The 16011-nt window shown below is 42.4% G+C and overlaps 1 protein-coding gene across 5 annotated transcripts in view; it reads left to right on the top strand.

The window, feature by feature from the left end:
• The window catches only part of LOC112317713 (broad substrate specificity ATP-binding cassette transporter ABCG2), a 109452-nt gene that overhangs the window by 55748 nt on the left and 37693 nt on the right, over positions 1–16011 (top strand). For all 5 annotated transcript variants that reach the window (XM_071221255.1, XM_053922329.2, XM_053922326.1 and 2 more), the window contains 5 exons: positions 6279–6338; positions 6944–7058; positions 7641–7793; positions 9278–9435; positions 15495–15646. In XM_071221255.1, coding sequence (XP_071077356.1) covers positions 6279–6338; positions 6944–7058; positions 7641–7793; positions 9278–9435; positions 15495–15646 — 638 coding nt within the window. The remainder of the gene's footprint in view (positions 1–6278; positions 6339–6943; positions 7059–7640; positions 7794–9277; positions 9436–15494; positions 15647–16011) is intronic.

Here is a 16011-nt window from a genome sequence, read left to right as displayed (position 1 = left end):
ATGTGTGACTTACAGCTTCCTGATTGTGGGGATACAATTGTAACCTCTGAGCTTCAGTTCTGTGAAATAAAAGATCTGTCCTATGCGTTATGAGCCAGACACTTTAGGTACTTCTGCACTTTATGTTCTAGAAGCAGGAGTCAGGAGGTTGAAATGACAATATACTGTGAGAGTACTTTGGTTTTCAAATAGACTTGTTTCAAATGAATGGCCAGTTTATATAGTTGTTTACCATCTAGAACAATTCATCTAATGCTATCTAATGCTTTTCCCCCACATACAGGCAGATAGAAACTAATAAAGAAAACTTTAGCGTAAGCTTAAGTTTATGCACTGAAAATCCAACGTGATAGAATTTAGGGCCCAAATCAATGCAAAACTATGATTATCATTTTCTTCCTCGAGCAACAAATTCATCATGTGGTGGTGGAGTGGGCCATAGAGTGAGGAGGGAAATGAGAACAGAACCTACTTGGGAACCAGAGCTCTCTATTCTTTCACAGATGCTGGCCATTAGGGTTGTTTGTGTTTTCCTGATATCTAGAAAATTGAACCTGACTCTCCCTCACTGTGGAGGAGGGAGTGCATCTAGGTTTGCTCAGACACCATGGCCTATGTATTTCATTCAGTTAATTTGTTTATCTGATAGGAGGAATAATTGTTCTAGATAAAACAAGCACTTTTTCTAACTCTCTGAGCATGAAGGGATGGTTTTAAAAGCTTTCACCAGGTATTGCCTCTAACTTATATACAATCAGATATTTCTCATGTTTTCTTGGTACGTTCTGTGGGACTGTGGTCTTTTTGTTATGTTAGTAGCAGCCAACTGCTCCCAGAAGGCTAGGAAATGACAAATAGTGGAGAAAATTTTTGCATGTGGGTGGGGAAGAAAAAACGAGGCTGTGAGATTGTTTGAGTGGTGGTGAGGTCAGAGGCTGTGTAGAGTTAGGTAGAATTTGCTTTCTGTAGCAACAGCTCTTATCATACCTACTTCCGAATTCTTGCTCTCTTGTACTGGTTAAGATACCCCGACAGGGAAAACATGAGGAGACATGGTAGACACAAAGCTGTTACGTCTTGCTAAAAGCCTAGATAGAATTTATTGATGTTTTGGAAGCTGACAAGGTTTTTTGTGGCAAGTAATAGTCAGGAAACTGTTGTTTACATCAGATCTTGTGCTAAGTGGAAGGAATAAATGATTTGAATGTGGGCAGGTGAATAGATTTAAAATGCATAGTGGGCGAGTGTACATGTATTTTGCCTGCATTTTAAAGCTAGTGGATTAGTAACTCAGTACACTAAAATCGTCATGTGCTCAAGGCTTCATAATGTTTTTAGGGTTCAGTGGAATCCACTGTAGGAGTACATGAGTTATCTTTATGTGCATTCCTGCATCCATAAAAACTCAGTCACTGTATTTATATAATCTCGTTATTCTTTAATTACTGTTGCCATACAATATTCTGTTAGGTCCAGGTTTACAACATAGTAATTAGATGTTTATATACCTTTAGAAGGGATCGCCCTGGTAAGGTTCGGAGATCACCGGTGCTGTCTTATTTACTCCCATTCCTGGTTTAGGCATCTGTGACAAAGGTCGCCCATTTTATTCAATGTAGCATTTCTAATGTTTCTCCTATTTGCTGGCTTCAAGTAAACAGAGCTGCTGAGATGAGAGAGGGTTGTTCTCATTTGTCTTTGTTCTGACTGGCTTGTGGTAGTACTGCTCCCGTTCACAACAGGCACTGTATTCTAAGGAGGCAGATGAGCAGCTCGGTTTTGTTTTTCCTTTCGGCATTTTGTAATTTCACTTTTGTAACTAAGGAGCTAGGACCTGATGTGCTCTGTGGGGGAAGAAGATAAAATTTGACAATGCGAGTGGAAAAAGGTGAGATTATACTGTCTTATGAAAAATTATTCTGTTGTGCTTAGTGTGTGCCCACACCTAGCATATCAGTGTTTCCTCATTAACGCTACAGATTTATGGACAAAATGGTCCATTCCAGTAGGTGTGTATATCATATAGGCCTCAGGGAAATTCACTGTATTATTCGGAGATTTTTTAAATTAATAATTTATTTGAAATAATTTCAGGTTTACCCCTTGTGGGAACGTAGCCCTTTTACCCAGATTCCCCACCTGTTTACATTTCACGGTGTCTGCTAGTCATTTATCTCTTTAGAGAACCCATTATCACCGGTATTTTTCTGCACCATTTGGGAGTCAGCTATCCACATGGTCCTCGAACATTCCTAACTTTTCCAGCGTGTATTTTTCAGAAACAAGGACCCTCTCCCACGTAACCACTCGGTCCTTGTCTGGGAGCAGCCCAGGGGATGCAAAGCCTCATAACAGGTGAGGGTGGGTCGTAAGGGGCCGTTGGCCACCATGCGCTTCACGCAGTAGACTGACCATCACATCGTGTCTCCGTAGTCTCGTCCAACCAGGTACTTCCCTGTCTAGCCCTAGGTGATGTTCATCCTCGCTGCCCGGTCATGCTGGTGTCTGCCAGCCCTCACCACAATGTCGCCATTTCCCCCTTTGTAACTAATAAGTATTATTAGGGGAGTTACCCTGACATCATTCCAAAGCTTAGTCTTTATAAGACCCGAACCCACCTACTTCAGCCCCCATTGAGGTGTCCTGCCTGAATCAGGGATAAATATCACTGTGATTGTTACCAAAGTGTGATTTCTGTTTTCATTTCTTTTTCAAATGGACTGGTTTGCATTCTACTAAGAGGAAGAAGCTTCATTTGTCACTGTCATTCATTTCTTTATATCAGCATAGACTCATAATTCACATTTTATCCAGTAGCATTCAATACTAATGCATTATTACTGTTATTTATTTTGATACTCCTGTTGTTCCTGATTTGGTCACTGGGAGACCTTTCAAGGGAGGTTTGTTACTTTTCAAAAACTCATTCTTTCGTTTCTTGAGTATTTTGTTGGCGCAGCAGAGGTTCCAGACTCACTGACTCACTGTGCGCTCACCCCGCCTCAGACCAGGAATGAGCTGATGTTCCTTTTTGTGGGGTGTTGTATTTACAAAGCAAGATCTGGGTGTTTGGAATGTTCGTGGCTGTTGGGACGTCCCAGCTGCTAGGCCTTCTCAGCAGACAGACGCAGGGAACATATGTCCGTGTACACGTGCACACATCTAAACCTTTTTCTGTCTGGGTACATAGATTAAAACCCATGAGCTCCAATTTTGACCTAATACTCCAGGATTATTTCTACATTTCCATGTGTGTAAAACATCTCAAAAAATGAAAAACCTGGCTCTCATTCTTCTAACATTATTACTGATTTGCCCAATCAATTTTCTTATTGTTTAATATAAGCAACCTCCCCACCCTCCAGCTGTGTCCTCTCTTCCCCCACTTCCCTTGGCAACCTGTGACCTTGCGTCTGGCCATCGCTGCTCCTCCACCCAGCACGTCCACCACCTTCACACACAAAGGAAAGAAAGGAAAGTCTAACAGAAATGACCGATGTATTATCTGAACATGATTTATGTAGGAGTGTAACTAAATGTTCTTTCCGGTCAGGCTATGCCTATTTTCCATAAATTTTTTTGTGCTTCTTGATACTTGTTTTTATTGAAAACATTGGATTTTCCTATAAGTAGTTGTCATTTATTAAAGTACAGAGACTCATGTATTCACCAAATTTGAATGTCTACTAGGAGCCTGACTTTGTGCCCAGTTCTAGTGACAGAAGTATGCCCTCTGTTCTCAGCAATCTCCTAGTCCAATGGAGGATTCAGACAACTCGAGACTTCACTGTGTTGTTCTACTGTGACGGAGGGGCTGGAAGACATGGACGACCCTACCCCTAACCTGGAAGGCCAGGGGCAGGGAGGGGTAAAGTAGAGCCGGTGTGTGTGCTCAGACAGGGTGGGGAAAGACAGCTCTCCAGGCTGTGGGGACAACATTGCCTTCTCACTATTAAATGAGATTTATCATTATTGACGAAAATGTAATAGATGAGAGGAGAATCCTGTGGCTAGTTTTCATTTCATGTGTTTAGTGTTCCTTATAGAGCATGTGCTGTGTGTCCGGGCCTGGGGGATAAAGAACATGACATTGTTCTTGTTGGCAAGGTTTGGCGATAGAGTGAGGGAGACTTTCATGCATGTAAATGCTGTAAAGCAATAAATAGGGGTGGGGAATGTGTTTTGAGGGAGGGTGGGGTGGGGCAACAAGGGAATTGTCGACTTTGGGTTGTGACAGAGGTCAGCAAAGGCCCTGATAGTAAATATTTTCATCTGTGCAGTAACTATTCATCTCTCTCATTGTAGCGTGGAAGCACTTTGTTTTTGAAAACAGAAAACTTGACCACCTGTAGATTGCTTATCCCTGAACTTGAAACTTGAATGGAAAATCCATGAAGGCTACACTTTAATTCTCAGCTCTGAGCCATGTGCACACGTAGTAGACACCGAATAATTGTGTTGAGTGAATGGAGGGGTAATTAGCCGCGGCTCCACGCTGGAACTCTTGCGGTTAGGATTGTCCATTACTGTTTTCTGTGATGCTAGAGTGCAGCGCCAAAGGAAGCCCGGCTCGGTGACCTGTGAAGTTCTTTGTCTTAGAATTCTTTTCCTTACACCGGCTTTTCCCATTCACTTTTGGGTTAATCATTTAGGGATGGTGAGCCTTTTTCTGAGTAGGTATTTTAAAAACCTGGGAAGGTTTTCTGGCAATGAAGTCTCAGAGAAGCACAAGCTTATCTCTGGTTATTTTAGAAACACAGTGACTAGGTAGCTATTACTGCAGAAGGTACATTAAGAACTACAGATAAATGCACCTTGAAAGTTCACCCAACCATTAGCATGTCTTATTGCATCATGGGAAAAGGCCACTGAAAGAATATTTTTCTCTCTTATAGTTTGTGCCCGGTTCACATAACTCATTGTATTTGTCCAGTGTTTCAGCGAGAGGCGCCTCAGTTAGTGAGCAAAGTAGAAGTTGCCTTTCCCCATGGCCACTACTCGGCATTTTACCCTGTGCCAGCTCCAGCAGGATAGGCAGTAAATGCTGAGTCCTCCGGGATGGAAGCGCTGTGCACAGCTGCACTGTGAGGTTTATCACTCACAACTGTTGTGTATCATAGTATTTGTCTCTGAGAAAGTCATTATCTGGGAATGAAATAGCCTTCTGCTTTGCTCCTTCCACCGGAATAGACACTGTTCTCTGGGGAATAAATTGGATTTACCTACCAATTCCACAGTGAGTGGCTTAGACACCAGGGTCTCGAAAGGGCTTTGTGAGCCCTCCATTCCATCACCGAGCCTATGTAACTGCGGTGGACCTGACACTCGTTCTGCGTACTCCAGCGTGTTCTCCTTACTGTTCTACTGGTTGCCTTCACGGTAAAACTTGAACTGTGTTTTTTGTGTTCATCTTCAGTCTCAGCACAGTCAGCTCTGATTTATTTTTTTTAATACCCTCTTGCTCTGTGTCTGAATACTCTCTGCCCTCAAACATCCACGCAATTTCTTTGGCTCATGCAGTGTCTTCATCACATCTGTATGTCCTTAAATGTCTTCCCCAGTGGAACGTGGTGTCTCCACGTCTAAACCAACAATTTTCCAGTCTATTTGAACCTGTACAAGAAAGTGATGTATTTTAGGGCATGTGTTTTACTTTTACAGTTGGATTAAGAATTTTGTCAGGGTTTAAGAATTCGTGAGGTTTGTTTTTTTTTTTTTTTAGTATCTGAGGTGCTTTTTTCCAGCCACTAAATTTCACTTCAGATACATTGTTTCTTGGTCTGACTAGATTTGAGCAGTGAGAGCATTAATGCTGACGATTCGAGAACTCCTTTGACTCCTTAATTATGTAGAACCTGAGGAGGCAGCAAAGGAGCTGACTTGAAATAGTTACCAACAAGCACTACTCAAGACCTGTGGTGCCCTTGACATTGTGGAAGAAGAAATAAGTGTGACAGATGTTTTACCGGAATCTTTTACTTCCCAGAACCTTGAAAATTTGTGTGTCCTTTTGCAAAAAGTGTAGGTGGTTTAGAGAATAGCTGAAAGAATGTAGAGGGACCTGAGCCGTTTTCATATAGGGCTGAAGGGTGATGATGTCATTGGCACACTTGACATTCATTGATTGTCAAGTTGCTTTCTCTTTCCTTTAGAAGTTGGTTTGTGCTGGTTGTCTGTCTCATTTCATCAACTGTCACTGAGTGTCCTGAATGCAGACCCTACATTTTTAGAACCAGTTTTCAGCTGAACCAGTAAATTGGCTGTTTCTGTATTGACAGTGGGATCATGAGACCCGGCCTGAACGCCATCCTGGGACCCACAGGTGGAGGCAAATCTTCGTGAGTATAACAGGGACCATCAGGAAGCTTTCCCTTGCAGTTTTAATGTGCTTTCAAAGATCGCTTTTATGAGGGCAGGAGTTAGTTGAATGTTCGCTGCACGTCTAGTCTCGTTCTAGGTGTCATGGTCACATGCAGTTAGGCCAGCTGTGGTTCTGCCCTGAGGAGCAGGAAGTCTTATTAGGTCAGCTTTACTAATGGGACGTGATGGGTGATTGGCATACGCCTGTCAGCATTGATTTTTGCTAATGGTGGAAAAGGAAGGGGATGACGTTGTACATGGGGAGAAGGAGCCAAAGGATTAAGGGAAGGCTTGAGTGTCAGCTAAAGCAGCACATTACCTGTTGGGAGTCCAAAGTCCAGACAGCTTGGGGGGCTGGTTGGGAGGCCAGTGCTGGCTCTGCCGACAGTGCTTGGTTTGGGGGCTTTGTTATAGTGTAAAGTTAACAAAAGGAAGTTGAGTATTAAAATATGTCATCATAGTTGAAGCATGGAATTCTTGATCAGTTAAGTTTTTACTTGAGAAGAATTTGGATTCAGAGTAGCTTAAAAATATAGTCTCAGTTGGAGAAAACAACTCAACATATTTTTTTTTTTTTATATAGGTTGTTAGATATCTTAGCTGCAAGGAAAGATCCACAGGGATTATCTGGAGATGTTTTGATAAATGGAGCGCCTCAACCTGCCAACTTCAAGTGTATCTCAGGTTATGTGGTACAGGTAAGTGTTCCTGATTTCCCTTTTAGATCTTTCCTCTTTCTGTCTGGGAAAGTGCCTTGGCCAGGTCTCAAACCCTCCTGTTAGTGTGCTCTCCACTGATTACACAGTATGAGCTTTGAACCAACTTTATTTACCCTAGCTTTTTCTAATCTCCCATAAGATATAGAATAGTGTTACATGAAAAGGAAGGAAGATACTAGAATATTACCCTTGTAAGGACAGTAATATCAAATCTACTTATCATATTTCTGAAAGATACTTTGTTTTGTACCTTAACTCTTTCCTTCACTCAGCTTAACAAAGCATGGGGCAAATCTTTGTGTAGGTGAGTTTGGCAATGTCTGCTAATAGCAAGTATAATTATCAGTGTTTCATCAGGTATATAAATACGGAATGAGAATTCTTTTAACAGGCTTTGTAGCTATCCAAATTGGGGTTTTTTTGTATAATTTGTATAATTATACATCATTAGCCAGAATGTTCCCTTGGCTGTGTTATTTCTGTGGATTAAGTTATATATTCTGAAGAGTGATGTTACTAGAAAAGACCTCATATGTCTTGTTAAAATCCATTTGCCTTAAGGATGATGTTGTGATGGGAACTCTGACAGTGAGAGAAAATTTACAGTTCTCAGCAGCTCTTCGCCTTCCATCAACTATGACGAATCATGAAAAAAATGAACGGATAAATGTGGTCCTTCAAGAGTTAGGTCTGGCTAAAGTGGCGGATTCCAAGGTAATGTGGAAAGAACTGGTGGTACCCTCGCCAGCCAATAGGACCTCCCCTGTGAGGCCAGTGTTACTCTTATTCAGAAGTTTTCCATAATGTGGGTGGTCCAAAGTGGCTGCTTTGTGTAATGATAAAAACAGTGACTAGTTACATAATAGGAAGGTGAATGTTAACCAGGAAAAGAAAATCAAAAAACAATTGCATCCTGGAAATGAAGAATGACGGTGTGGGTCCCTTGTACATGTGTTCTCTGCAAAGGCCAGGTGTCCCTTCCGTGTGACTGCAGCTCCTGCTCCTCCCCCACACTAAGTGTCTCATTCAAATCTGTTCACTAACTTTCTTGCTTTCTGTTTTTCTTCTTTCCCTTTTAGCTTTTCTTCCTGTCTTTCCAGGAGACTTCATTCTGTTGCTTTGGAGGTATATTTCTGGAATTCATAAACAATGAAAATCCCAGGGCTTTTGCTCTGGTTGTTCATTTTGCTGTACTTCGGCTTCCAAAATTGTCCTCAGTGAAATCAGTGTTTATTGTTTAAATTTGTGTAGCCTCCCCGTTGCTTTCCTGTAGCCTTCCTTATGGCACTTTGTCTCCCATCCCTCCCTCCCTCTTCTGTTTCCTCCCTTCCTTCTGCCAGTGCTGCTTCCAGACTGGCTTCTGCCAGGCTCCCTTAGTTTGTATAGATAACAGCTGTGGGCAAGAGAGGCAAAGTAACGCACCAAGTGGGTGGTGCAGGATTAGGAAGAAGGAGTGAGATGAGTGAGTGAAGGGTTTGGAGTTGATGAACAGACCTGAAAGATTTGCTGGGAAGACATTGGAAGCTTTGGGTGAAGATGAGCTTTCCAGATTGTTGCGGCTCTAGTTTAACCGCCTGCAATGTCCCTGACTTAGTGGTAATGACGGTGGGGGGTTCTGCGGGCTGCCGCTTCGTGTGATGCTTTCTGATAGTCTCTTATGTAAAGTGTATTTTGCTGTATTTTATTTGGAAGAAGAAGTCTGAGCTGCTATCGTTTACCACTTATTTTTGGATGGGAGAACGTGGGCTTTCTTAGTTGCCAGGGCCCAGTTCTTGAGTTTACTTCAGGGCTTTTCTTGGTGGGAGAGGAAGACGAGGGTGTTGAAGGTGAACACATTCTAGATGCTTTCACCTATTCCTCTCCTGTCTTTATCTCCCTTTTTGGACTGTGATTTCAGAGCCATGTCTTTAACTTGTAACTTTTGACTTAAAACTTAAGTATTTGACCTGACAAGGAACATATAGAACTGTTTAAAGCATGGGTATCATATCAGGCTTGTCCACGTACCAGCTCTAAACTGAGCCTCAGTTTAATTTAAGAGAGACCCACCTCTTCTCCCAGATACTCACTTCTTTGTTGTTCAGAAAAAAATAGGACATGAGATGAAGTGCCTCTTACAGGGTTAGCACATGCCAGGAGCTCAACAAACAATAGTGCTATGTTTGTTATTGTTAATAACGAGACCACTTGTGTGTTAGGTTGGGACTCAGTTTACCCGTGGTGTGTCTGGAGGAGAAAGAAAAAGGACGAGTATTGGAATGGAGCTTATTACCGATCCTTCCATCTTGTTCCTGGATGAGCCCACAACTGGCTTAGACTCAAGCACGGCAAATGCTGTCCTTTCGCTCCTGAAGAGGTAAATGCTATGGGAACATTTTCCTTGCATTCATGCAATATCTGGTGGCCTGCTGTGTGCCAGGAATTAACCTTGGCTCAGCGCATTCAGCAATGAGCAGTACACACACACATTTCTTCGTTTTCATTTCGGAGGGGAACAATCGACAAGTATAAGTGTTTGAAGAAGAACGCAACAGGATAAGAGTATAGGGAAGACTGATATGGTGGGGTGGGGGAGTACCATATTGCATGGTAGGACGGTGAGGGAAGACCTCAGTGATGTGCCATTTGAGCTTTGAGTGGGACCTGGGTTCCTGGGGGAAGAGAGTTACTGTTGGAGGGAACAGCCAGTGGCCCTGAAGCTGACTGTGAGTAATGTGTTTGGAACTCAGGAGGCCAGGGGGGCTACAACCCAGTGACCTAAGGTGAGTGGCGAGTTGGCGAGGGAATTAGTTTGCTCTCGCTGCCATAACAGAGTCCCAGAAAGTGGGTGACTTAAACAATAGAAATTAGGTTTTTCACCATTTGGAAACCAGAAAGTCCAAGATCAAGGATTGTTTCTTCTAGGCCTTTCTCCTAGGCTTGTAGTTGTCATCTCCCTGTGTCTTCACTTCATATTCCCTTGGTATATGTGTCTTATTTACCTCTTCTTGTAAAAACACTAGTTATTATTGGACTAAGGCTTACCCATATGACCTCATATAGCCTTAATTACTTCTTTAAAAATTCTATCTACAAATTCATTCACATTCTGAGATAATGAGGCTTGGGAAGTCAACATATGAATTTTTTGGTGGGGGTTGGCACAATTCAGGTCTTAACGGTTGGAATAGGACGTGAGCCCTGACTGGAGTGGCTCATGGGTTAGGTGTTGTCCCACAAACTGAAAGCACAGCTTTCATTGAACCTGTGACCTTTGAAATTGAAAGGTCACAGGTTCAATTTCTGGTCAGGGTACATGCCTGGGTTGCCAGCCAGGTCTCCCTTTGGGGCTTTTGAGAGGCAGCCAATCAATGTTTCTCTCACACATCAATGTTTCTCTCCCTTTCTTCCTCCCTCTCTTCCCCTTTCTCTATAATAAATAAATAAAATCTTTAAGAATAAAGAATAGGACATGCAGTGGGATTGAGTGGGCAGCAGATTATATGGGCTTTTGTAGGCCCCTGTAAGAACTCTGGCTTTTACTGTCCTTAGGTGACATTGGAAGCTTTTAGAGAGTTTTAGAAGGGAGCTGTGGCAGCTGTGTGGAGAAAAGACTGTACATTGGGCAAGGGTGAGTGTAGAGAAACCAGTCAGGAGGCTGTACTAGCTCAGTTGAGATATTATTATGGCTTTGACTGGGATGGTAGGGGTTAGTGGTAAGAAGTGGGTGTATTCTCGATTTTTTTTGAACAGAGGACCAACAGGATGAGCTTATGAAGTGGACATAGGGTGTGATTATTGAGAATGGCTTCAAAGATTTAGGACCCCAACAATGGAAGAATGGAGTAAAAGGAACGGCATTTCCTTTTATGAAGAAAGAAGACTCTGGATCATGTTAATAGGAGAAATTTCCATATTTAAGCTGTTAACATTTTTTACATTAATTTTTTTTTTACATTTCCATCTTAGAAAAAAGGTACCAAAATTGTACAAAGAAATCTTATGTGTTCTTGCATAGATTCCCCAACTCTTAGCATTCAACTGCTTTTGCTCTCCCTCTGTACTTGTCCTCCTCCACACCTACATCTTTTTGTTTTACATCTTTCCTGTCACCCTTAAATACTCTGGAGTATACTCCAAAAAACAGGGACAGTCCTCTGTGACCACCTTGTACCCTTCTCAGCCAGGAAGTCATTGGTACCATTGCTGCCACTCAATCCGTAGACTACAACCAGACTTCAGCATCTGCCTGAGAAGTGTCTCATTTTCCTTTCTGTCTTCGATTCCTCTGCAGAAATCATCTTTTCAAAGCTTAATTGGTTTCTCATCCTTCCTTGTGTCTCATGTCCTCACCTGTCATCGAGAGTACATTTTATAGCACACAAGCAGCATTCTTCATGCTGGAAAGCTCTAACCCAATCTTTTTCATGCTCCACCGTGCACACTAATCACCCAAGGTCTTGTTGAAATGCAGATTCTTCTTCTGCAGCTCTGCGGTGGAGGCCAAGATTCTCCATTTCTGTGGGAGATACTGATGCTGATGCCATTGGTGCCCAGGCCAGGCTTAGAGCAGCACGACTCACAACAGTCCCCTTCCCTGCTCCCAGCCCTTCACTGGCTCCTATTGCCCACTGACTGAAGTTCCAGCTTCTCAATAAAGGGATTTATCATGGGCTTCTTCAAAGTTTTTTTCTGAGAGTACATTTATAAAAGCTGGACACAGCAAAAAAGCAAGGGCTTAAGATAAATGAAGCAAGAGGCCTAGGCAGGGCCCCCTTGGCTCTCTAGAAATGTTATAGGAAAGAAATGAGCCAAGGTGAGGCTGCTATTGGCTCACTGAAAAGTCAGAGAAAAAGGGCCTTGGAGACAGGTTCAGGGGTTTGGCTACCCTCTATTCCCCTGGTTGCATGTCCCATGGGGGCCCTCAGAGTTAAAAAAAAATTAATACCTGATGGAGAAAAGGAACAGGTGCACTCCAAGACAGGCACTCCCACAGTCTGATTTTTTGAGGCAGTCTCTTTTGTTAACTTCTTTTCACCCCCAAACCCAACTCTGCAATGACACGGAGCTACTTCAGTTTCCCGAACACATCTGGTCATTGCACACTTGGTTCTCCATGTTCCCTCACCCTGCCTACTCTTTCTCTTTCTTCATGGCTTATTCCTGTTAGCCCCCTTGCCACACTCTTCTCATGTCATCTTCAGACTGGGAGTATAGTCTCCCATTTTTGCTTACAAAGGATCCTCAGCTACTTCTATTCCATGTTGTGTTGAAATGATTGATTTACTGGCCTGGCTTGATCCTCTTTGAGGCAGAACAAACTTATACACACTTCTAGCAAATATTAAGTGCTTTAAAAAATGCTTTAATTGAAGTGATTATATAAATAAAGTAGTTTAAATTAAACAGTTTTTGAATAGTGCCTTTGGACTTTGTTTCTTTGACCAATAAGTAACAAATCCTGTGTAAATGCAGTTTAGAAATGTTTTGGCCATGGGCCCTGCTGTCCCAGCCCTGCCCCTTCTGTGACATCTTTGCCCAGCTGCTTACCCTTCTAAGCCTTTTCTTCAAAATGAAAGTGTAGTACTGTCGTTACTGTCAGTATTGCCCTGTGGTCCCATAACAATTGTGAAAACTCAGATGCAGTCTATAAAGTATTTAACAAAGTCGTGGTAAGTATTTAGTAATGTTAATTTTACCATAAGGACAGAAGAATGAACACCAATGTCTATAGAACCAGGAGACTTCAGTGATCAATGAGAGTGGGACATACAACCGTTGTTTTAATATTTAGTCCATAATAAGTTCTTGAGTGTACTTTCAAGTTACCTGAGTGCCTGTTAAAAATATGGATTCCCTAGCTCTGATTGGGTGGTGTAGTTGGAGTATCGTCCCATACTCCAAAAGGTTGAGGGTTTGATGCCAGGTCAGGGCACCTATGTACGTTGCGGGTTCGATTCCTGGTCAGGGCAGGTATGAGAGGCAACCAATTGATGATTCTCACATTGATGTTTCTCTCTCTTTCTCTCTCCCTCTCTGTCTTTCCCTGTCTCTCACTTCCTCTCTCTCTAAAAACAATAAACATATACTCAGGTGGGCACTACAAAATAAGATAGGAAACACATGGATTCCATAAACCCATCAGGTGTGAAAAGACTGTCCAAGGATCTGCAGTTTTTAATTAATGTTCTAGTGGGTTCAGGACCATTCATGGGACACATTTAAGAAGCTTTTGTCTGTTTCTGGGCAAGATGGAGGTGTAGGTAGATACGCTTTCCTTCCTCACACAACCAAAAGAAGGATAACAACCAATTTAAAAACAAGAAACAACCAGAACTGCCAGAAAATTGAACTGTGTGGAGGTCTTACAAACAAGGAGTTAAAGAAACATTCATCCAGACTGGTAGGAGGGGTGGAGATAGGAAGCGGGGTTGGCAAGGATGTGTGACAAGGTGGTGGCTGGTGGACTAGGGTGGGTGAGGAGGCAGCTGGTGGACCACGACTTCCCAAGTTTGCATGTGGATAAGCAAGAGGAACAACTGGGAGTGACACAGACCACAACCCAGGGTTCCAGCACGGGACACTAAAGCCTCAAATCTTCTGGCTGTAAAAACCTGTGGGGGTTGTAGTGGCAAGAGAAACTCCCAGTCTCGCAGGAGAGTTCACTGAACGGGCCCACAGGATCCTAGAATGTACACAAGCCCACTCACTCGGGAATCAGCACCTGAAAGGGCATAATCTGCTTGTGGGAAGCGAGGGAAGTTACTGAAAGTGGGGCTAGAGCTGAGCAAGGGGCATTGCTCCCTCTCTGACCCCTCCCCGACATACAGTGCCACAACTCAGCAAAGTTGAGCTGTGCCCAGCCCTCTCGAATACCTAAGGCTCTGCCCTTTACAAAATAACAGGTGCACTGAGACAATGAAATATGGCCCAAATGAAAGAACAGATCAAAACTGCAAAAAAAATTAAGCAACAAGCAGATAGCCAACCTATCAGATGCAGAGTTCAAAACACTGATAATCAGGATGCTCACAGAAATGACTGAGTAGAGATACAAAATAAAGGAAGAAGTGAAGGCTATGAAAAGTGAAATAAAGAAAAATATACAGGGCACCAAGAGTGAAGGGAAGGAAAGTAGACTCAATCAATCAACTTGGAACAGAAGGAAGAGATAAACATTCAATAGGAACAGAATGAAGAAACAAGAATTCAGAAAAATGAGGAGAGGCTTAGGAACCTCCAGGACATCTTTAAACATTCCAACATCCGAATTATAGGGGTGCCAGAAGGAGAAGAGGAAGAGCAAGAAATTGAAAACTTATTTGAAAACATAATGAAGGAGAACTTCCCTAATCTGGCAAAGGAAATAGACTTCCAGGAAGTCCAGGAAGCTCAGAGAGTCCCCAAGCAGTTGGACCCAAGGAGGAACACATCAAGGCACATCATAGTTACATTAGCCAAGATTAACGATAAGGAGAGAATCTTAAAAGCAGCAAGAGAAAAGGAGACAGTTACCTATGAAGGAGTTCCCATACAGCTATCAGCTGATTTCTCAAAAGAAATCTTGTAGGCAAGAAAGGGCTGGAAAGAAATATTCGAAGTCATGAAAAGCAAGGACCTACAACCTGGATTTTTCTACCAAGCAAAGCTATCATTTAGAATGGAAGGGCAGCTAAAGTGCTTCCCAGACAAGATCAAGTTAAAGGAGTTCATCATCACCAAGCCCTTATTATACTAAATGTCAAAGGGACTTATCTAAGAAAAAGAAGATCAAAACTATGAGCAGTAAAATGACAATAAACTCAGAACTATCAACACCGGAACCTAGAAGGAACAAAAACAAAAACAAACTAAGCAAACACTTAGAACAGGAGCAGAATCACAGAAGTGGAGATCACATGGAGCAATATCAGTGGGAAGGGGAAAGGGGGAGAATAGGAGGAAAGGTACTGGGAATAAGAAGCAAAATTGGCAGGCACAAAATAGACAGAGGGAGGTTAAGAATAGTATAGGAAATGGAGAAGCCAAAGAACTTATATGTATGACCCACGGACATGAACTAAGGGGGGCAGGTAATGCTGGAAGGAGGGGGGTGAAGGGGGAGAAAGGGGAGGAAAAAAGGGGACAACTGTAATAGCATAATCGGTAAAATATACTTAAAAAAAAGTAAATGGCCAAAATGCACTAACAAAACACAGATTTTAAAAGTAACAAATACATGGTGGCTTAACCTGAAAAAAAAACAACTTTTGTTTTTCATAACAACATGGAAAGACAATGCTTAACTATCAGAGTGATATGAGATACGATATTAGTAAGAGAAAATAAAATTGAACCATGAACAAAATGAGGTAAAGGCAGGAATATGTTTTTTTTTACTAAGAAGTGCAAGTATCAGATGTTTAACTACTTGTTACTTTCTCACCTTTACCTTAGGATGTCTAAAGGTGGACGAACCATCATCTTCTCCATTCATCAGCCTCGTTTTTCCATCTTCAAGTTGTTTGATAGTCTCACGTTGTTGGCCTCAGGAAGATTAATGTTCCATGGGCCTGCTCACAAGGCTTTGGAGTACTTTGCATCAGCTGGTGAGGCTGCCTTTTCGTGCATTCCTGCTTCATTAACAGTGTCCTGAAAGAGAGCAGAGGAGGATGGGAGTGCTGTTTGAGCTTTGTGTAGTCATGTTATGGGTTCCACCACTCCAGAGGACCCTTGGTCAGTTTGGTGCTAGAATTTGTCTTCATTTTGCACCCTGGCTGATTGTTTAGGACTCTTTCTTGTACTATTTCAGTATGCACACCTACTCTGTGTATGCATAGGACTATTTCTATTGGGCCCATATCTGTTCTGCTTCTCAATTCTGGTGTCTTTTTCCTAAGAGTTCAATAAATATATTGGCCTCAAAAGCAGTTATCTGTCAGTTGAACATTTTTGGAAAGGCCTCATACCATCC

The sequence above is a fragment of the Desmodus rotundus genome, chromosome 4 (genome assembly GCF_022682495.2).
Source record: "Desmodus rotundus isolate HL8 chromosome 4, HLdesRot8A.1, whole genome shotgun sequence".
NCBI classification, from domain to species: Eukaryota; Metazoa; Chordata; class Mammalia; order Chiroptera; family Phyllostomidae; genus Desmodus; species Desmodus rotundus.
Note: the sequence above shows the minus strand (reverse complement) of the source record. Positions and strands in the feature narration are given on the sequence as shown.